The following is a 23,517-nucleotide window of genomic DNA, read 5'->3' as shown; positions in this document are numbered from 1 at the left end:
GAACTTAACATTGTAGTGCGTGAAGACAGGTAATAAAAATCAAATAAGAAAATCTTGAGATAATGATTATGTGCACTGAAGAAAATAAATTGGATGATGTAATAGTGTGGCTGAGCTGCTGCTTTTCTTTGCCTGATCAAAGAAGCCTCTCTAAAGAGATGACACTTTGCATGAGAAGTAAATGACAGGAAGGAGCCACACATGCAGAGGTCTGGGCAAAGGGCATTCCGGGGGAGGGGCCCTGGGGTGAGAATGGACTCTGTGCTTGAAGAGCAGGAAGGAGGCTGTTGCAGCTAAACTGATTTGAGTACAGAGGGTAGAGATAGCATTACAGGTAGAAACAGACAGGGGTCAGACTGTGCAGGACTTTGTAGGCTGGGGAGAGGAATTTGGGTATTTCCGATTCTCTAGAAAACCAATAAAAGGTTTTGAAAATGAAAGAGACATGATCTGACACATGTTTTATAAAGATCTCTCCAGCCTCTAGGTAGAGAATGGATTCAGTGGAGCAAGAGTGGACCCAGGAAGATGAGTTGGGATGCTTTTTATGCTGGTCCAGGTAACAGGTAACAGCCTAGATGGAGGATGGCCACAGTGGAGGCAGTGAAAAGATGATTGGGAGAGAGCTGAGGAAGAGAAGGATGCAAAAATAGCCCTGGTTTTTCATTTGAGGACCTGATTCAGTGGTATGATCAATAATTGAGATGTGGAAGACTGCAAGGAGGAGAAGGTGTGGATGATGGGAGGGGAAGGCAATGGGGAATTAAAAATTTGGTTTTGGACATGCTAATTTTGAGATACCTATTAGACATCCAAGTGGAAATGTCAGTTAAGCACTAAAATTAGATACAGAAAAAGTCTGGAGTTCAGAGGAGAGATGAGTGCTTGAGACATGAATTTGAGGAGATGTGTGTGTGTGTGTATAAATTTTTTAAGGCCAATATTAGGTGAGAGAGGATTGGATATCCATCTAGAGACAAGATAGACATCACAAAGAAAAGACTGTGTAGAGGGAAGTCTAGCTGCATTCCAGCATTTAGAAGCAGAGAAGAGAAGATGAGACCAGTGAGCTGAGGATATGGAGAAGGAGCCACCAGGGAGGAAGGAGAAAAGTCAGGAAAGTTGGAATAATGGGAGTCAGTAGGAGAGAGTGTTTCGGGGAAGAGGAAGAAAATCATGTCAGATGCTGCTGAGACTTAGAATAATTATCCACTTTGTAATTTTTGGCCAAGTGCTCGACATGCTTCCTTATTTGGTTTCAGGATTTAGAATACAGTTTGTGTCTTGATTGGGTTTTACATGGAAATGATGAGTATAAAATAGAGCTGATTTAGCTCTTTGAGCTTCTTCTGAAAAACTATGGAACTAAATCAAGCTATATAGGTGTTACAACTACTGCTTCTCTACTGTTGTTTTGGGCACTTGTGGTAGAATATTCCATACCAATTCCTAGTGCTAGAGGGATTTCTGTCAAATGCTGGTCTTGGTCTCATGCACCAGCACTCTTCTGAGACCACTTCATCCTCACGTGTAAGCTCAGCCTCACCCAGGCTTCAGAACCAGCCCAGCTCTCAGGGAAGAGGAAACTGTGTAGGCCCATCGTTGAGCAGTAAATCTCAATGCAGCATTGACACTAATCTCCCTTGACCCTGACGTCTATGTAAGCAACTTTGGTTTTGTATCCTATGAAAAGGGCTCTACCTTCCATTCCATGACTGAGTTCGCATCTTGGTTTTCTGCCTGGGACTCTCTGGCGTACTTGGATGTGGAGTTCTGTTTAGATCTCCTCCTTTGCCTCAGGAGCACCAGAGCCCTGATCCTGAACCCTACTTTCTGCGGCTGGGCTCTGTTGCCTGCCTGCATCCACCTTTTGCTGTGAGTCTTGGCCCTTCTTGTTCCCCACCCCCACCCCACCGTCCACCACCCTCTGAGTGAGACCTCTGCCTTTCACCCGCTGTTGGACTTCCTCAGGTTATTGTTTGCTTCTCTAGATTTACTTTTGGTTTTGTTTTGCTTTTTCATTACTAAACTTTCCCTGTTTAGGACACACTGAGTTCTGCTTCATATCTGGGTCAGTATAATTCATATCTAACTTGCCCTGTTGCTCACTTAACCACAATTTGGAATGACTTGAAGTCTTGATGGAAGCATTCCCCGCCCCCCCCCCCCAAATTGCTCAATCGTTGCAGAGTGAATTTCTTTACAGAAGATAGAAATCTACAGGTGTTCTTTATATATGTTAGGCGTTAGGGAAACACAGATGAGTAAAATGTAGCCTCTGCCTTTAAGGAAACATGTTTTTAAGTAGAGTCATGCTAGATGGTCTTTACAGCCAGTGGATTCAGTTAGTTGCACTGAAAACCATTCCCTGCCTGTGTGTCCTGTGTGCTCCATTTTCACTGGAGTCCTGTACTTACAAAACATGGCCATTACAACATTTTAGAAATAAAACTCCTTCCTCCTAAAGTATTGAAGACCACAGTTCTTAGAATAAAGGTTAACGTAGAAGTTATATGCATATGCCCCATAATTATTCCTTTCTACTTAACCTCGATTAATCGAAGCATATGCCTGTTTTTCCCCAAGGAAGGGGCATATTGGAAATACTTAAATTCTTACGGTCATGCTGTGCTTTCCACAGATGATTGGAATGCTGCCCAGGCATAAACCGTATCATCCTCCCCCCAAACAGTTTGTCAGCCGTTTAACCTAGCGTAATTTGTTTTTCATGACCAGCAGAAATGACAACGCTAAAATGTTTTATAGGGAAATAAACATAGAGTGATAGCTTGGATTTTTTAATACCCCCCCCACCCTGAGTCATTCTTTGATATAAAAATGTAAACCTTTGCTTCACATGTAGGCTATTTTTAACATTGGGGAAACAGGACAGATTTTTAAAACTAGGAATCTTATTTTGTGAAACTGAAAACATACTATGGATTTCAGCAAGACAGATTATACTAAAACGAAATCGAATTTCATGGATGCATTATCAGGGTTTCAACGCTTATATGGCACATTGCCTTCATCCTCTATATGAGCTTGCGGCTGAGGAATTTAATCAGTCTCTATTCAGACTGAACTTGGGCTGAAGCCTGGAATTGTTTGAGAAAGAGATCATTTCATGTGCCCAACTACCAAGCATTTAGAATGAAAGGAACAGTGAGAACATGCCAAGAGTGCTTGCACCACTGCAAACTGTACCTTCCTAGGAGGAAAAAAAGTAACTTGGAACGCTAGGATGAGTTTGTTAGACCTTCAGACATGTTAGTTTACCATAGTGTCAAAGTCTCAGAAGACACACCTTTACTAGCTCTTTTAAGAGTCTAGCTATTGATCAGCAGGTGCAGCCTGTTCTGTAGAGTTTGGCTTGGCTGTTAGAACCATCTTCATCCCCAAACTCACACTAACGTTCTTCTTCAGAGGTGAGTACAGTAAGAGATTCATTGCTCTTGTGATAATCCTTCCAAGGTTTTCATCTATAATTGTGTTTTTGGGAAAGCCTGCACTGCTGATGAGAATTTATTTAGGAAGTGTGTGATGATAAGCTGGCTGATGAGGCAATTGTGGTCCGATGTTCAAAACATACATGTTACCTCTGCCATCCACCCATTCATAGTCTGCACGCTAGTGAGCTGGAGTCCCCTAACAGGACTGGCTTACCTTGTTGCTGCTGGGACTCAGCTTATTGACAACATAATCCTGTAGCTACGAATTGTAGTTATGGTCGCTGTGTTTTTCTAAGTAGAAAGTAGACTATGTGGTGTGACAGTGATCACTGTACTGTTAGAGAGGAGGGAACACAGACCTATGAGTCTCTGGGCCCAAGTAGAGGATGGATGACAGGTAGCTCCCTCTGACAACTCAGATTAGGTTTTGCCTAAATTTTTCCATCATGTGGGATGAATTATTTCCCTGGAAGCTCCTTGAAACCCATAGGAAAAAGGATTTTGTAGTTCCTGCTCTATTAGTCCTGATATGCTGGGCAGGTCGGAATCCCAGGGATGGATGTAGATTAGACCCGAGTTGACATTCCTGCTATGGCTGCTCTTAAGTTACTCATTTAGTGTGTGTATGTGTGTGTGCGTGAGATGTATTTTGTGGTAGAAATAATAGTGCTTATGGGGTTTAACCAGTGAGAATACATACAGAAATGTTTTTTTTTAAAGACTTAAAATGACTAAATGTGATAAATTGCCGCTCTTACCTGATGAACTTCACATGCTCCCATCACCATCAACTCTGTTTATCGCGTCCATCAATACTCACTACTCTGTTTCCTTTCTCTTCCTATGGATGAACTAGCATGTTCCTTCCTAATGCCTCCTGTTCCCTCTTCCTGAAGACATCACTTCAGCCCTTGTTTCTTCTCACTTCTGCATCAGCAGCTTTCCCTTAATACTAGGTTAATAACATCAGCCTGTGAACATGCTGTCAGTTTGTCCTTCTTTATAAAACGCTCCCTTGACTTCATATCCTCCTCCAGATGCTCTCACTTCTTTTCTCTTTTTTTTTTACAACAAAACTTAAAAGAATTGTCTACAACCAGTCTTCACTTCCTCTCCTCCTATTCTTTCTGAAATCTATTCCAGTCAGGCTATCACTGACCCCACTCCACTGTAACTGCTTTTTTCAGCCTCCTGAAGGATCCTCAAGTTGCCCAATTCTATGATCCATTAAAAGTCCTCATCGTACCTGACATGTTGGCACTATTTGATGGAGTGCAAGGTCTCCTTCTTTCATGAAACACCCTCTTTACTTGGCCTTGGGTCACTTCTCTCTGGGTTTTTCTCCTGTCTTGTTGGTCACCCTGCTTACTCTCGATTGCCCGACCTCTAAACATTGGAAAACCCAGGGCCCATTGCCCTGACCTCTTCCTTATTTGAGTCGCTCACTTAGTGATCTCATCCACTTGCCTAACTTTAAGGAATTCCAAAATACCTATATCTCTAGCTTAGACTTCTCCCTAAATGAAAGACTCATATATCCAGCCCCAAAGGCATTTTTGTGCTAATTAGTAAAAGTTACCTCAAGCACTTGACTGCCATCTTCTGGAAAAATTTCAGAATAGATGAACTCTTACCCAATGATAGGACTTTGAATTGTGTCTGTTTCAGCGCTGTGATCCTCAACCATCAGCAGCAGTTCTGTTTCTCCACGTGGGTGGTGTGTAGTCGGCATCACAAGCTTAATAGGTCCCCAGCTGAACTCCTGATTCCCAACCCCAGCTCCCCAACATCTTTTCTTTCAGTCTTTTCTATTTCAAAATTCTTCCATTGTTGAAGTCAAACTCATTTAAGTTATCCTTAACTCCCCCTTTTCTTCTATACCACTCCTTTAATCCATCAGCAAATCCTGTTGGTTTTTTCTTCAAAATACATTAAAATGAAGCCATTCCTCACCTCTGCTCCCACCCAGGTCCAAGGCTCATCATCTCCCTTTTGTTTTTCTAATAGCTTCTTCTCTTGTGCCTCTGGTCTGTTCTCAGCACAGGTATTTGTTTAAAACCTAGGTCATAGGATAGGGAGTAGAGCTCAGTGGTAGAGTAAACACAAGGTCCTGGGTTTAATCCCCAGGACCTCCGTTAAAATTAGCAAATAAATCTAATTACCCTACTCCCCTCCCCTTCCTCAAAACCCCCCAAAACGTAGGTCACATCATGTTTCTTTACCGGTAACCCTTCTGTACCACAGCTCTGACCTCATCTCCTACCCCTCCTCCCCTGTGCGCTGTGCTCCAGGCACGCTGGCCTCCTTGCTCTTCCTCCAATAATGCCAAGCATACTTCTGCTTCAGGCACTCGCTGGGATCCTCTTAGGTAAAGCATGACTTGCTCCTTCCCTTTCCTGAGTCTTTGCTCAGATGTCACTTTATCATATCAGGGAAGCCTTCCTCAACCAAAGCATATAACAAAGCAACCCCCTCCCCCATTTAATCTCGCCTTTACTCTTCAGTTTTCTCGATAGCACTTACCATCTGACACACACATTGTTTATTGTTTCATCTCACTAGAACTTAAGCTTCCTGATTCTAGAGACTAGTTCTTTCCCTTTACTATGTCCTCAATTTCTAAAACAGTGCCTGACAAATAGTAGGACCTCAATAAATATTAGTTAAATAAATAAATGTGTACTGACATCCCTAAATCTTTCTGTGGGACCCTAGACTTAAAAATGCACAAAGGTTAGAGATGGTCCTGCACAATTACAGTCTCTCAATTCCAAGAGAAAAGCATTTTCAGGAATCAAGGAATAAATTTAAATCTAAGTTGAAAACTGCATTGATTTGACATCTTTCTGGAAGGGCATTAGTTTCCTCTGCTGAGAAAGCAAGTAGGCGCCATCTAGTGGCAACAAGAGAAGTAAACGTGTTACTGTAAATTATTGATTAGTAACAGAATTGAAAACGTAGTACGTGATCCAGAAGCTTATTAATGCTACGAAAGTAATAATTACGATAACAAAAAGTTCTCAAGTTTGCATTTTCCACAGAATATATTGAATTGAAAAAATATTGTTCTGTTTCTTCTAAATTATTTATGACTTATTTTTACTAATATCTGTTTGTTTTCTGGGATCTGACATTCTTTGTTCCTCTTTATTTTTCTTAATGTTTTATCACCTCCTTATCTTTAAATACTCTTATATGGTACTGGCCTAGCCACTGAGTTGGTAAATAAAATAAATCCTCTATCTTCTAAGAATTTATATTGTAAAAACAGCACCTATGAGGGTAAACATGTGAAAGAAAATGCCAAATGATGCAGTGATCTCAGGCCAGACTTCTAAGGCTATTGAAGCTTAATTGTTGTGTATACTTCCACCGTTGAGGCATGAGCTTTTGGGAGTCTTAACTTGCTGTTTTTCAGAATGTGGCTCATGTTATTATATGGAGAAACTAAAATAGAAAAACAGTCATGTTCACCTACGTTGACAGGGAAAGACAGAATTTAAGTAAAGTCTCTGACTGTCATTCTAATATTCAAAATGTTAAGTTATTATAGTTCTTTGGCAAAGTAAAGCAGAAGCTCTTTGGTCCACTTCAGGAGCCCATGCCCTTTCCAGTCTGAGTAGCTGAGGTGGGGCTGGGGTGTCTGTGTCTTCCACCAGCAGGCCTGAGCCACAATCAGACAAAACTAGGAAAGGTGGTGAGAGAAGCGCAGGAGGATGAGGAACTCTGTGTCCCGATGCTCAGATTAGTCTGGCCTCTTCATGTGGAAGAGGACTGTCTGAGTAGCTCCGGGGGCAAAAGTTGGACCAAGGAAGTATGATTAGAAAACAAATTTCATACAAACATTAAGAAACATTTTCCAATAAGAGATTTTTTTACCCCCTAAAGAGATCAAAGCGTCAGTTCCCCATTGGTGGGTAGATTCAAGCAGAAGCTGGATAATAACCTGCCAGGGGTTTTTTGAAGCTATTGAGATTCTCTGATTGCCTGAAAGGCCTTGCTTTCTCTGTACACACCAGAACCCTCCCCACTCTTCTGTACACAGTTCATACCCCATTTCCTTTTTCAGGCAGTGCTCCTTGAAGCCACCTTTCCTACCTCTGTCTTTCCTTTCACATTAAAGGTAGGTCAGCACCTTTTTCATGCTGCCTGTGTTAACTGATGCTAAGCTACCTGAAGACAGGGGGCCAAAACTTGCAGTGTCTTCCTATTGGCCTTGCCACATAGTGGGTGAAGGTTGTGACTTGGGTAGGGAATGGTTGGAAGACTACCATAAATTGTCTCAGCTGGTATCTGAGTCCAGGATACTAGCCTTAGTCTAAGTTTGGTGGAGCAATTTTCAGCTAGATGTTAGAGAAGCTAAAGTATTTAAGACTTGTTCTCTTGTTAAAATTATGAATTTTTTTAGGTCTTAATAGTATCAGCTTCCTTTTTCAAGTTCTGTTGTTTATCATCTATGTGATATCTCTGGAAGCAGATATAAAAATTGATAGTACAACAGTTTCAAGATGTTACTAAAATTAAAAAAAAAACGATTTTTCTGTTATCTATATAGTTATTTTAGAGTTTTTCCTTCTGCCAACAGATACTGATTTTTTTTTAGATTGCAGGTAGTTTCTTTGATATAATTCTTTTTTTTCTTTAAAGTATTTTTTTAATTACAGAAAATTGGTGTGGTATTTTGGATAGTAGATTCTAAAGGTAAAATATTTCATGTATTATTTCTTTTTAAACAATTAAGCAAAATTTATTTCTAAATCTTCTTGCCTTCTGAAGCTGTATTTATATAACTTGGCATTCCATCGTGATAAAGTGATGCTATTGAAAAAGGACATGTTAATAGGATTAGTAAGTAGGCTTTTTGTGTGCTGTAGACCTAATTTCTTTGACAATTGGCTGCTGTTATTTGTTTTATCGTTTGGGGAGCCAAAATTCTCTTTATTAGGCTAGATGATTTAAGGATTGCTTATAATACTTAATTGCTTGTCTGAAAACAAGCAAATTTTGCATCCTTAGCATTTTTACTATGTTTAATATTTCAAAAGTATTACCTGTACTTCTTAGCAACCACTGTGTTCTCTCATTGTGACGGCTAAAGAGACAGTATTGGATACTTTGACTTATAATTAAAGAAGCATTGTTTCTCTATGATTATTTCAAGAGTACATAAATTTTAGATTGTATTAATTTGTCTTTTGTAGAATATGCTGAATTTCTACATTGCAAAGGGAAAAAATTTACAGATTTTGATGAAGTTCGCCATGAGATTGAAGCAGAAACAGATCGAGTAACTGGAATGAATAAAGGCATTTCCTCCATACCCATTAATTTACGAGTCTATTCCCCACATGGTAAGTAAAATAGCAAAATTCCAAATTCTTGTCTTCAAAAATTTTTACTATATTAATTAACATGAAGTATTTGCATAAAAGATGATTTGGTCTCTCAAAAATTAGCAGGTTTCTAGGATTGTGCTTAGATACATTGGTAAATGGTATGATCCAAAGAGCTCATAGATTTATTTATGGGGAAGCAGGAGCAGATGACTTTTAAAAGACAATTGGAAAAGACAAATTGGAAACAAAAGAATTAAGTCATTTAAAAAAGTTTTCTTTATTTTAAACTTTTAGAATCAAAGAGATATGCCTGAAAATTTCCATTTTTAATACCTTCAGTCTTTGCAGAAATCTTAGAGGTGCATGGTGGTGTAGTTGAGTCTTCCCTAATGAATTTTTCTACAGTCTTATATATTCCTGTTTAGTCCTTTTCCTGAGGAATCAACTGTGATTTTTTTCACCCAGGCTGTCAACAGAAATTTATAAATTAGATAACAACGCATGGTGTGTGATACAGAACAGCCTCCATGCTGACTAAAGTTGTAGTGGGGCAGGTTGTACTCTCTAATCTTCTCCCTAGCTCTGTTGTTTTTAAAACGGGACATGAATGACATAAGCTTAATTATGACTCCCCAAGAGAACTTGGTGCCAACAATGCTGTGTGCAGAGGAAACAGCTGCCAGGCTGGGGCTGGAGTCACTGACTCAGGGATAATTTTCTGCCCTCCCAAATGCTGCTCCATGAGTCTGACTGTACATAGCCTTCATACTAACCTCAGGGCACCTCGAACGACTGGTGGGTTTCCAACAGGCTAAATGGCTAACCCTCTATCAATAATATGTGGTGCTTTCAAAGGGAAGGAGAAATCTTACCCTGAGAATCTTTATATCATTCATAGGCAGTGTACAAGACTGCCAGACAACATATTCACTTCTTGTTCAGTGTTTGAATTATAGCCCCCTAGTTCCAGATGTGATGGCTCTCTGAGGAAACTATTAGGCATGCAAACCAGTGCCTCTTCAACTGTGTTAAAACGATCATTTGGCCTAGCATAAACATATCATAAATACAGAGAAAACCTGCAAAGCCATTTTGAATTCTTTGCTTTTTATTCTGTGCGCATCAGTTGGAGTTCAGATACACTATATGTCAAACTCAGCTTGTTTTATTTCTACTAAAGTGACAGATAATTCTGCATTGTTGATGTCTGTCAGCATTGAGGATGTATGTAAGACTTTTTTTTCTCCCTTTCCGCGCAGTGTTAAATCTAACCCTTATTGACCTGCCTGGAATTACTAAAGTGCCCGTGGGAGATCAGCCACCAGATATTGAGTATCAAATCAGAGAAATGATTATGCAGTTCATCACAAGGGAGAACTGTCTGATTTTGGCTGTCACCCCAGCCAACACCGATCTTGCAAACTCAGATGCACTGAAGCTAGCTAAAGAAGTTGATCCTCAAGGTGAGTGTGTGGCCCTTAAGATGAAAGGGAATTCGTTTAAAATGTCAAGAGTTTGGGTACATTTCAAAGTAACACATTCTCATAACTTGATTTCACTGCTAATTAAATTGGCCATTATTAATATTGTCCAATCTTTCGTATATGAGATGCCAAAAGAGAAATAACTGGGGAATACAGTCTAAACCTATGTAAGTGTAAGATTAACTGACATCTAAGAAAATAGACATTTCTAATTGTCATGAACTACTTATTTTAAAAGCTGGTAAAAGAAATACCTGATACAGAATTCAGACAGTCCTCTTAGTTATTATGAGTACTCTGAATATACTGCCAATAAAAAGTCTTCCTGGTTTTTGTTTTGTTTCCTTAACATAGGAAGCTCTTTTACTGTATGTAAGATATTATTTAGTTTGTAATTATTTGACTTAAATCTCTGCTTTCATAATACATATTTATCTGTTTTTGGCATTTCAGAATCCAAAAAAGTCCCTTATTTATGCTGATATTTTGATTTTTTTTCTTTCTTTGAGCTGAGTAATAACCATTTATCATCAGGGACCCCAGTGATGGATCTTTTTGTGTGTCTGAAGAAATTATGGAAGGGCACTTGTGATGTGTCCTTTCAAAATGGAAGGTGCATTGTCTCCAATCTTAGGAAATTTTTTTTTTTTTTTTTACTTTCTCCTACTGTATTTTTATTTTATTTTATTTTATTTCATTTCATTTTATTTTATTGAGTTATAGTCAGTTTACAATGTGGTGTCAATTTCTGGTGTAGAGCACAATTTTTCAGTCATACATGAATATACATATTATCATTTTCACATTCTTTTTTCACCATGAGCTACTGCAAGATCTTGTATATATTTTCCTGTGCTATACAGTATAAACTTATGCATTTGTTCTATATATACCTGTCAGTATCTACAAATTTTGAACTCCCAGTCTGTCCCTTCCCACCCCTCCTCCCCCCGGCAACCGCAAGTTAGTATTCTATATATATGACTCTGTTTCTATTTTATATTTAAGTTCATTTGTCTTCTTCTTCTTTTTTTTTGAATTCCACATATGAGTGATATCATATGGTATTTTTCTTTCTCATTCTGGCTTACTTTGCTTAGAATGAGATTCTCCAGGGACATCCATGTTGCTGCAAATGGCATTATATTGCCATTTTTAATGGCTGAATAGTATTCCATTGTATAAATATGCCACAACTTCTTTATCCAGTATCTGTCGATGGACATTTTATGCTGTTTCCACGACTTGGCTATTGTAAATAGTGCTGCTATGAACATTGGGGTGCTGGTTTATTTTTGAATTAGGGTTCCTTCTGGATATATGCCCAGGAGTGGGATTCCTGGGTCATACGGTAAGTCTGTTTCTAGTCTTTTGAGGAATCTCCATACTGTTTTCCACAATGGCTGCACCAAACTGCATTCCCACCAGCAGTATAAGGAGGGTTTCGCCTTTCTCCACAGCCTCTCCAGCATTTATCATTTGTGGATTTTTGAATGATGGCCATTCTGACTGGTGTGAGGTGATACCTCATCATAGTTTTGATTTGCATTTCTTTGATTATTAGTGATATTGAGCACTTTTTCATGTGCCTATTGATCATTTGTATGTCTTCATTGGAGAATTGCTTGTTTAGGTCTTCTGCCCATTTTTGGATTGGGTTGTTTGTTTTTTTCTTATTAAGTCATATGAGTTGCTTATATATTCTGGAGATCAAGCCTTTGTCAGTTTCATCTTTTGCAAAAATTTTCTCCCATTCCATAGGTTGTCGTTTTGTTTTGCTTATGGTTTCCTTTGCTGTGCAGAAGCTTGTAAGTTTCATTAGGTCCCATTTGTTTATTCTTGCTTTTATTTCTATTTCTTGGGTAGACTGCCCTAGAAGAATGTTTCTGAGATGTATGTGAGATAATGTTTTGCCTCTGTTTTCTTCAAGGAGGTTTATTGTATCTTGTCTTATGTTTAAGTCTTTGATCCATTTTGAGTTTAAGTCTTTGATCCATTTTGAGTTTATGATAATGTTTTGCCTCTGTTTTCTTCAAGGTGGTTTATTGTATCTTGTCTTATGTTTAAGTCTTTGATCCATTTTGAGTTTATTTTATTTGAGTTTGAGGGTATGGTATGAGGGAGTGTTCTAGCTTCATTGCTTTACATGCTGTTGTCCAGTTTTCCCAACATCATTTGCTGAAGAGACTGTCTTTATTCCATTGTATGCTATTGCCTCCTTTGTCAAGATTAATTGACCAAAATTTTGTGGGTTCATTTCTGGGCTCCCTATTCTGTACCATTGGTCCATATGGCTGTTTTTGTACCAGTACCATGCTGTTTTGATTACTGTAGCTCTGTAGTATTGTCTGACCTCTGGCAGGGTTATTTCTCCAGCCTCATTCTTTTTCTTCAGTAATGCTTTGGCAATAATATAAATTAATGAGGCCTGTTAACACATAAAATTGTAATAGAATTGTTTGAATATTTTAATAATATATGATAAAAATAAAAATTATTTCAGACTCACCTGCAAATTGCTAGGTTAACTGTAGGTGAAAGAAGATCTTAGCTGGGTTGGGGCTGGGATAGGATAGAAGGAGGGTTGTCCTTAGCTTGGCTTGAAGTGTTTAAGGCATTGTGCCAGCTGCTACTTATAGATTTAGATTAAGAGGCGCAGACTAGCACACTTACCATGGATTTCTAAGATTCTCACCATGGAGGCTTCACTGATTCCTCTAAGGAACACTTCCTCCTGCTATTTGGAAATTCTACTCAAGTACATTAAGAATGCAATCATTGCCTTAGTTAGTTCATTAATTTGTTGTTTAACACCCATTCATCAGGCAAAGTGTATGTGGTCAATAGTAATTCTATGTGCTGGACCACCTAGTAGGATGCTTGACTAAATAGATGCTCAGTATATATTTCTGATTATTTTCATGAATCTCCACTACTTTAAAAAATAAGCTGTTTATTTGCATGGCATCTTCTCTTGTGTATGAGGTCATAAAAGTCCCCAGAAAAAGATATTACAGAGGATCTGCTTTATGAAATGAACATTTTCATTATGGGGATGCAGTTTGGGTCATAGCATATATTCAAGTGAAATGAGTTGTGTAATACACTGCATGTCATATGTTATACCCACAAGAATCCTGTCAGGTAGGTGATGTTGCCTCCTTTTTATATAAGACAATTTTACTGTTTTCCTTCCAACTTGGATCCCTTTTATTTCTTTTTCCTGTCTGATTGCTATGGCTAGGGCTTCCAATACTATGTTGAATAAAAGTGATGAGAGTGGGCATCCTTGTCTAGTTCTGGATTTTAGTGGGAAGGCTTTCAACTTTTCACTGTTAAGTATTATGCTGGCTGTAGGTTTGTCATAAATAGCTTTTATTATATTGAGATATGTTCCCTCTATACCCACTTTGGTAAGAAGTTTTTTTTTTTTTTTATCATAAATGGGTGTTGAGTTTTATCAAATACCTTTTCTGCATCTATTGAGATGACCATGTGATATTTGTCCTTTCTTTTGTTGATGTGGTATATCACAATAATTGATTTGCATATATTGAACCATCCTTTTGTCCCTGGGATGAATTCAACTTGATTGTAGTGTATGATATTTTTTATGTGTTGGATTCTGTTTACTAATATTTTGTTGATGATTTGTTTTGACTTCCTAAGGGTTTTTTGGAGCTTATTTTTAGTATGAGTGAGACTCTTAAAAATCAGTTTTTTTCCCCCAGATGGAGAAGTTGCCAGGAACAGAGGCTAAAATAAAAGCATTTGTGGTTTTTGAAAAAGTTGTTATATATCAGTTCTGTTCAATGAATGATTCTTTTAAATTAAACATCTACTGTGTTTTAGGCTTGAACAAGGAATAAGTTAGATGGCTGCTTTAAAGAAAGCAAGGACCATAGATATACACGACCTTAACGATCCTGTGTGGTCAGAACTTTGATAGGAGGTGTATAGAATATATCATCATGATATTATATTCTGAAGTCTGAGAATTACAGATGCACATTTCAAATTCATGTTGCTGTTTTGAATTTGTACTTGAATTTTAAGAGTTTCATGCATATACAATTCAAGTAAGTTTGTTAAATCTTATGTTAGAAATCAGCCGCTTTGCAAAGAGTAGGTCATCTGAAGATTAATAGGTTTATCCAAGTGTAGAGAAGAATTTCCATTTGAGCTTTAAAAATGTATGTTGAGTATTAGAATTATACATAAGATTATATCTACATTTGTGTATAATGTATAAATCATTATATCTAGATGTTTATATAACATAAAAAAGTATGTTAAATCTTAGTATTGGAAACATGACAACAGAAAATTCATCTCATAGGTTTATAAAGTTTTTTTACAGAAGTGTATAGTTTTTTTTTTTTTTTGGTGGGGGAAGGTAATTTTATTTATTTATATATTTTTAGAGGAGGTACCGGGGATTGAACCCAGGACCTTGTGCATGCTAAGCACATGCTCTACCACTGAGCTATACCCTCCCCCACAGAAGTGTGTACTTCTTGATATGCTGTTTTTATTGGAAAAAATAAAATAAACTTTATTATGGGATTCACCGTGAAAGAGAGAAAGTGAATAGATTTAGGACTTGAATATAAATGTATATAAATATGTATAATTTTACTTCTTTTTTAGAAATAAGAATAAAAGAGAAAAATATGAAGGCACTGGCACTTGTAATTTTCATCAAGATTTTATCAGTATGAAAGGCCACTAAGATGTGGATTATTAAAACTGGCATGTTCACTACTTTTGCCACTGGGGGTCACTGTAAAGACATGACATGAACAAGACTAAAATTTCTCTTTGTGGTGTTTGAATGTGGAAAAGAACACTATAAGAAAGAGTAAAAAATATGTAAGAAAAATAAAACAAAAATATTATTTCTTTTCCTTAATTTAATTGCACATTAGTGATATGAATCTTTTAAGAATTCTCTTTATATTGATATCTAGATAAGTGTTGCATTGCTATTCAAGGTGGAGTATTTAATTAAAGTGAGTTTGGCATTAGAGAATAATTGTGTTCTCATGTCTTTCTTGTTTCAAAAACAAGACATTTAAAACACAAGTAAAACCTATGCAATTTGATATGAATTATGATGTGACCATGAGCTTCTAACATTCCCATGGTACAGTAGCTCTTTTAAAAGTTGCTATAGAAACATTCTACAAGCCATCCCAGAATATCTGTCCAAGCCAGATCTATATATAGTTATTTTTTAGGCAGTACAAATAAGAAAATGACCATTAAAGCAAAAATCTTCTGAATTTCTATAAGACCTTCATTCTCCCTGGCTTTTGGAATCCCTCTCTCACTCCCTCCCACTCTCCTTCACTCTTCCTTTCATTTTTCTTCCCTCTGTTCTTTCTCTGCAGCATTTCTTGAGTGTTTGCTATGATTCTTGAATAGAAGGAGATCTATTTCTTCCACTGAGACAAGAATGAAGTAAGAAATTTAGTACATGCAGGTAGAGGTTCATTTGTAGATATCTGGAGAGGCAATAAACTCAACTGAAGAATTTATTGCTTATTGACATAGATTTTCTTCTGTTAAATAAGAAGCAAGGCTATAGGCTGAGAAAGAACTGGGAGTCTGGTTGGAGGGGGAGGTTGGGAGGGGGACAGTGAGGAGGGTAGGAGAGAAGATGGGATTTGTGTAAGATGTTTGAGGAGAAAGGTATTTTGAATGGCCACTGTGGGGAAAGAGAAGGGAAAGTGGGCAACACTGAAGGACTCCATTGAGGCCAGAGCCCATCTGCACCAAGCTTCAGGATGTATGATTCCCAGAAACACTCAGCAGCTAGGGATTTTGAGAGGGAAATACTTGGATTGGGTTGGGGTCAGAATTTTGCAGGATCAGTTGGATTGAAAACAAAGTGGACAAAAGAGTCGAGAATATTGGAGAAAATAATAGTCGGAAAGATGTACTGTGAAATTCTTGGGAGAAAGGAAGAAAGTGAAGCCAGAAAGGACCTGTAAGTTTTGGGGGAAATGGGGTGGTTCAGGGATGAAGTTCTGGATAAGACTGAAGAATAGCAATGCATTATTCATAGCAGGTGAGTAAAGGAATTGGAACAATAGAAGTTTGTGGTTAGAGAGTAGAATATTAGAGTTTATGATTTACAGCTGGAACAAATCCAGATTGTAAATGTCCAGGATGTGGTCATGGGAGGAAATTGCTAAAATGACATGCAGGTGAAAATCATTGAATAGAAGAGGTCAAGAAACTAAATACATGAAGAGAAATGAATACAGCATCTTCACAAACATTGAAGCTGCCTGGATAATGGTAGAACTAAGGGTAGGGAAGACGACCATGATGCTAAAACCTTCAGTAAAGTGTGAGTGTGAAGGTGGGTGTCTGGGCATTTGGTAGATGACAGCAACAAGGAGGATGAGAGGGTGCTGTAGCCAGATGATATAAGGCTCCAAAGCGGTGTTTTTATGTGAAGGTGGAATACTTTGGTTTGGACCAGAACTGAGGAGTCAGGAAACTTCGTTAACCTTCATTCTCTTTTCCTCCACCTGAGGTGCACGAGGGAAAGAACTGGATTTAAATGAAGGCAAGGAGGTGAGAGCAGTTGTTTAGACCGGAGCATTAGTGTGTTGGGTAATTTGGTGACAATGAAGACAGTTCCAGATGGTACAGTGAAAAGGACTGGCAGAAAGGCAGCAATGGGAGGAAGCAGGCAGCATGTTAAAATGAAAGTACAAGCTGTTTAGCTAGAATAACCGAGAAACATTCTTAAGAAACGTTGTCTTAATAAGCAATCACATTAATAAAAGCGTAAGATGTATAAAAATTACATTTTAAAAGAGTACAGCCTGATAGTTAATAGCACAAACTCTGGAGCCAAACTGCCTGGGTTTGAATCCTGACTCCACCAACTTACTAGCTGTGTGGTCTGGGGCAAATTTCCTAAACTCCCCATATCTCAGTTTCCTCATCTGTAAAGTGGGGATAATAATACTACCTTCCTAATAAGATTGTAATGAAATTAAGTGAGTTAGTACCTGCATAGTGTTTAGAAAAGTACCGGGCACTTCATAAGTGCTATAAAAGTAGTACATAAAATTAATTTGTTTTGTTGGTCAAAAAGTAGGTTTCCAGCTGTTGAATTTCAGATGAAGAAAGTTATTTTTCCTGCAGGAGCTTACGCATTCATGTGTTGTCACCCTCATGACCCATGATGATGCACAAAGCCAGAGCCAATTGGATTACCCATGCAGGTGTGTGTGTGTGTGTGTGTACCACAGTTTCTGGTAATGATGTGTAATACAAACCATGTTTAGTAGGTCCCAGCAGAGCTGATGAACTTAATAGACATTTTTGCTGTAGGAGAAATTCCTGTTCTGAAGAGAACAGATGACCTGAGGAGCTTGGATTTGGCTTGGGAGTGAAGGGTGACATTAAAAGAGGGATCTGGTGCTGTCAACTAATTCCAAGTTAACCAACTGGAACTTCAGTTAAGAGTTTCCATGCTATTGCCAGCAGAGTCCCTGGGTGAAGTTCTGGGCCAGAATATTTTGTGGTCAGCAGTCTGAAGTATCGCTTCAGGATTCCACATAGTATGCTGAGGGCTGTGTGTGGAATGTTATTAATTCTTGCCTGCAGTAAAAACCCCAGTATGACAAAAGTAAGATGGGAAATAAACGGCGGTCCCAGATTCACTGCAGTGATAGAATCCTGCAGGGCGGGTGTTGTGAAGACTTCCCACCCTGGCAGTGAAAGAGGTTTCCTGATTGAACCCTAAGTGTGCTTTCTGGGAGGAGCTCACCCGTCTGCTGTCCGTTGTTCTCCCAGAGCTCTGCCTTCTGGGGGTTAGTTCCTGGTCCTCTGTGACGTATCTGAAGTGGAGATGAGGGGCTATAACCTTTGTGAGAATGCCAGCTTTCACAGCCTGTTGTCCACTTGTAAAAGCTTGGGGCCATAAAGGTTGTTTTAAGACTCAAACTTATCAAAGGCTTTTGCAGGCCAGATGTTTTGTTTTTTTGGGAATACAGTTTTTAAAAAAATTTGTTAAGGCTTAACTCTCTGCTTCTAGTTAATTTCATGTACAAATAACTGCACCCAGAGCTTTTTCCTAGACATGGATCTGAACTATTTTATGTCTTTGTTTCCTTGCCACCGTTACTCTCCGCCCACCCCTCTTCACTCTCTCTCTCTCCCAACTTACTGTGGTGACTTTGAGGCTACTTGAGGCCATAGGCTTGGGTAGGGAGTTACGCAGTTTAAGTGTAAAGTGTGATGAGTTTTGACAAATATTTACACTCACGTATACCACAACCAAGATAAAGAACACTTCCATGACCCACAAAGGTTCCCATGTGTTCCTTTTCCAGTCGGTCTCCCCCTGGTCCCCCACTCCTGGCTCCAGGAAACCACTGATGTGCTTTTTGTCACTATACATTAGATTTGTCTTCAGAGTTTCATATAAAATAGAATCATACAGTAACTACTCTTGGTGCCTGGCTTCTTTTGCTCAGTGTAATGTTTCTGAGATCCATCCATGTTGCTGCGTGTTTTAGTTCATTCTTTTCAGTTGCTGAATGGTATTTCACTGTGGCAGTGCCACGTTTTGTCGAGTCATTTACACATCGACGGAACTTTAGTTTTCGCCACTTTTGGGTGATTACAGATAAAGTTGCCATAAATTTTTATGTTCAAGTTTTCTATGTTCATATATTTTCATTTCACTTGGGAAAATAAGAGTGGAGTTGCCGGGTAAGTGTTATGTTTAATGTTTTTAGGAAACCACTAAGCTCTTCTCCAAAGTGGTTGTATGGATTTTATTCCCAGCAGCAATATATGAGTGTTTCAGTTGCTCCACATGCTCACCAACAATTGGTGTTGGTATTTTTACTTTAATTGTAGTCACTGTAATGTCTGTGTAGTGGTATTGATTTGCGATTCACTGGTGACTCTTGATTCTGAGCATCAGTCATTTCTTGTCCTAATAGGCCAATTGTAAATTTTCTCTTGTGATATGTCTGTTCAGTTCTTCTGCCTATTTTAATTTGTCTTCATAGTGTTAAGTTATGAATTAAAAAAATTTCTGATGCAAATATTTTATCATGAAATGCAAATATTTTCTCTCAGTCTATAGTTTGCTTTTAAAATATTCTTTCTATATCTTTGAAAGAACAAGTTTTAATATTGGTGTGCAGTTTATTAACTTTTAAAATATGATTCACATTTCTTCAATCCCAAGAAATCTTGGCCTGGTCTAAATTTGCAAAGATTTTTGTCCCATGTTTTCATCTAGAAGTTTTGTAGTTTTAGCTTTAAATTTAGATCAGTGATCCTTTTTTTGTATATCATGTAAAAAAGGGGTCAAAGTTAATTATTTTTGATGTGGGTATACAATTATTTCTGTACTATTTATGTAGAACAGGCTCACCTTTCTCCATTGAATTGCACTGGAATCTTTGTCCAAAACCAATAGCATGTGTGTGTGATGTATAATACAGAACACTATTCCGTCCCATTGATCGGTATGTCTATCTCCATGTCAGTACCACACTGTCTTAATTACTGTAGCTTTATATAAGCTTTGAAATCTGATAATGCAAGTGTTATTCATTGCTTTTGTTATAATAGTCACTGTCTTTTCATTTGAAATTTTTAATCAGCTTGTCAGTTTCTCCAAAAAAAAACTTAACTGGGATTTTGTTTGGAATTGCATTAAATCTATACCTTGTGCTGTCTAATATACTGGTCATTAGCCACATGAGGCTATTAAAATTAAAGTTAAAATTAATTAAAACAAAACAAAATAAAATAAATTAATTCCTGAGTCACACTTCATTTCCAGAGTTCAATAATAACAAGTTGCCAATGGCTTCTGTATTGGAAAGCTCACATATAGAGAACATTTCCATGATTGCAGTAAGTTATATTCAACACTGCTATTATAGACCAATTTGGAGAGAATTGACTTAACAGTATTGTATGCCTCAGTCAATGACCATGGTATTTTTTTTTTCATATATTTAGGTCTTCTCTGCAGCATATTATAGTTTTCAGCATATGTGTCTTACATATATTTTATTAAATTTATCCTTATGCATTTTATGATTTGGGATGCTATTGTAAATAGTATTTACATTTTTTTTTGTTTTCCAGTTTTTTTATTGCCAGTATATAGATGTGTACAATTTATTTTTGTATTTTGACCTTATATTCTGTGATCTCAATCCACTTAATAGTTCTGGCAGCCTTTTGTAGATTGTTTATAATATTCTACATATACAGTTCTGTGATTAATGACAGTTTTTTCTTTATAACTTTATGCATTTGAATTATTATTCTTGCTTTATTTCACTGGCTAGGACCTCCAGTACAATGTTGAGTTGAAGAGTGAGAGTGGATAATTTTATTGACCTTTTCAAAGAATCAACATTTGGCTTAATTGATTATATCTATTATTTATCTGTATGCTATTTCATTTATTTCTACTCTACTCTTTATTATTTCCTTACCTCTATTTACTTTGGATTTAATTTACTACTCCCTCTTTAGCTTCTTAAGGTCGCAGCTTAGATCATCGGTTTTAAAGCTTTCTTATTTAGTAATAGTAGTATTTTAGAGCTATAAATTCTCTATAAATTCTTAATTAGCTGTGTACTATAAATTTTGATAAGTTGTGCTTTTATTTTATTCAGTTTAAAACATTCAGAAATTTCCCTGTGATTTCCTTTTTGACTATGGTACTTTAGAAATATGTTGTTTACTTTCCTAATATTTTGAAATTTTCCAGGTAACTTCCTGATACTCATTTTGCTATGATTTTATTCCTTTCAGATTTATTGAGATTTGTTTGTTGGTACCACATATGGTCAATTTTGATGAATGACCAGTGTGCACTTGGAAAGTATTTTAATGTTGTTAACTTGTTCTATAGACATCTTCACATATTCTTATTTGCTTATTACAGGCATACCTCGAGACATTTCAGGTTCAGTTCCAGAGCACTGCAATAAAACAAATACCCCAATAAAGCAAGTCACACAGTTTTGTTTTTTTTTTTGTTTCCCAGTGCATGGAAAAAGTTTCCCAGTGCATGGAAAAAGTTTCCCCAGTGCATGGAAAACAAAAAAAGTTATGTTTACACCATGCTATAGTCTATTAAGTATACAATAGAATTATGTCTAAAAAATGTATATACCTTAATTAAAAAATGCTTTATTGCCAAAAATGTTAACCATCCTCTGACAATGTGGAGTTGTCAGAAACCTTCAATTTATAGAAAAGTGCAATATCTATGCAGTACAGTAAAGCAAAGTGCAGTAAAATGAGATATACCTGTATCTTCACATTTTCTTTTGCATCTTTAAACATTTTTTGCCTATTTTGATAGTTGCTTTAGCATCATCTGTGATTTCTATTGTTTCTAAGTGAGATATTATTGGCTGATTTTTTTTTTACTGCCCAATGGGGGTCACATTTTCCTTCTTTGTGTATCTAGCGATTTTTGTTTGAACGCTGATAGTTTGAGCTTTACTTTGTTAAGTACTGAATTTTACTGTATTATTTTAAAATGTGCTGGACTTTGTTTTAGCAGGTAGTTACGTTACTTATAGATCAGTTAGATTTTTAAATATATATTTTATTGAAGTGTAGTCAGTTATGGAGAACAGTATAGAGATTCTTCAAAAGACTAAAAATAGACTTACCATATGATGTTAGCAATCCCACTCCTGAGCATATATCCAGAGGGAACCTTAATTCAGAAAGATACATGCACCTCATGTCCACAGCAGCACTATATACAATAGCCAAGACATGGAAACAACCTAAATGTCCATCAACAGATGACTGGATAAAGAAGTTGTGGTATATTTATACAATGGAATACTACTCAGCCACCAAAGTAATAAAATAATGCCATTTGCAACATGGATGGACCTGGAGACTGTCAGTTAGATTTTCTGAAGCTCAATTTTAAGGTGCTTTTTTTTTTTTAAAGGGAGGATCTGCAGTAACCTTTACTGACGTTTGACCCTTGTAGTGTCTTTAATTCAACAGGTCTCTCCACTCTAGCTGGTGGGAACTTAATGATTCCCAGCCCCGTAAGCTCTGGGAAGCTTCTTTGGTTTAGATCTACCTGGAAGTTGCTTTTTGCCTAGCCATGTGGAGCTTTACCTTAGGCATACATGCTTTCAAAGACTCAAGGGGACTGCCTTGCACATTTGTAGAGCTCTGTGTATTCATAGCTCCCTATTGTCTAGGTACAATATCCTGTAAATTCTAGCTGTCTTGGCCTGCTTGAAATCCAATCTGTGTCTCCTCAACTTGGCAGGACTACTGGGACCTCTTTGGAGTTTTCTTCCTTGCATGGTAGTCCAGAAATTACCTCCACATAGAAATGGAATTATTGTATGACTGACTTTGTTTTTCTTAAGTATCATAGTCCTGTACAACCTGTTGTTTTATGTCTGAAAACAATTGTTTTGCATATTTTATCAGTTTTCTAGTTTACAGCAGAAAGGTACGTCTGAACCCTTACTCTTTTAAGCTAGAAACAGAAATTACTGAGCTCCTTCGCTGAACTGAAAATTCCTAGTGGATCTTTGTTGCTCAGAGCCTTTTCAGTCTTCTCTTCTCCAGTTTGAGTTACAAGAACAGTTCACTTTTTCAATCATTAAGAGACCCAAATCTCTAGCTTCTCTTTGGTTCTTTTTATTTTGGCTTGCAAAATGATAAATTTCTTTTGTGAACTCATCTCTTAAATACCTTGTTTAAAGAAGCAAGGAACAACCAAGACAAATGAACCTTCTGGCCCTTTTCTCCTTTCAGTAGGCACTTAGTCTGCCTTATAAGTTATCACATGAGGCAGGTTTACAAAGCACACAGCTATTGGCGGAACATGAATCTTCATTTTTCCAAGTTGCAATACTTGTTTCCTTGCTACCTAATCTTGCTAAGCCAGGTTTTCATTACAGCAGGTCTCTTCAAAGTACCACTGTTTGTACTGGTATACAGTAATAAATAGACTGAAACATGTAATGGTACAAGCAGTAGAAATATCTATCTGGAGTGAATTTTCAGGGTAGTGTGTGTTTCTTGTCTGTGACATTCAGATGCCCAGATACTCCCACTTTTCACTCATAGAGACTTACGGACTTACTATGGTTAGATCCATCAAGTGGAAGGTGGAAGAGCTGGCAGGAACACGTGTGGGAAGTTATGTAGACCAAGCCTAGAACATAGCACGTTACCCACATT

General features: G+C 37.5%; 1 protein-coding gene and 1 long non-coding RNA gene across 10 annotated transcripts in view; both read left to right on the top strand.

Annotated features, from left to right (window-relative positions):
• DNM3 (dynamin 3) overlaps window positions 1-23,517 on the top strand; it is a 475,573-nt gene that overhangs the window by 103,187 nt on the left and 348,869 nt on the right. For all 9 annotated transcript variants that reach the window (XM_032463725.1, XM_032463729.1, XM_032463731.1 and 6 more), the window contains exons 3-4: window positions 8,654-8,803; window positions 10,048-10,251. In XM_032463725.1, coding sequence (XP_032319616.1) covers window positions 8,654-8,803; window positions 10,048-10,251 — 354 coding nt within the window. The remainder of the gene's footprint in view (window positions 1-8,653; window positions 8,804-10,047; window positions 10,252-23,517) is intronic.
• Window positions 11,110-23,246, top strand: LOC116658652. The gene is made up of 3 exons (XR_004313878.1): window positions 11,110-11,287; window positions 18,704-18,716; window positions 23,235-23,246. It is a non-coding gene; the product is annotated as an uncharacterized LOC116658652 (long non-coding RNA).

The sequence above is a fragment of the Camelus ferus genome, chromosome 21, assembly GCF_009834535.1.
Source record: "Camelus ferus isolate YT-003-E chromosome 21, BCGSAC_Cfer_1.0, whole genome shotgun sequence".
NCBI classification, from domain to species: domain Eukaryota; kingdom Metazoa; phylum Chordata; class Mammalia; order Artiodactyla; family Camelidae; genus Camelus; species Camelus ferus.
This window is presented reverse-complemented; position numbering and strand designations above follow the sequence as displayed.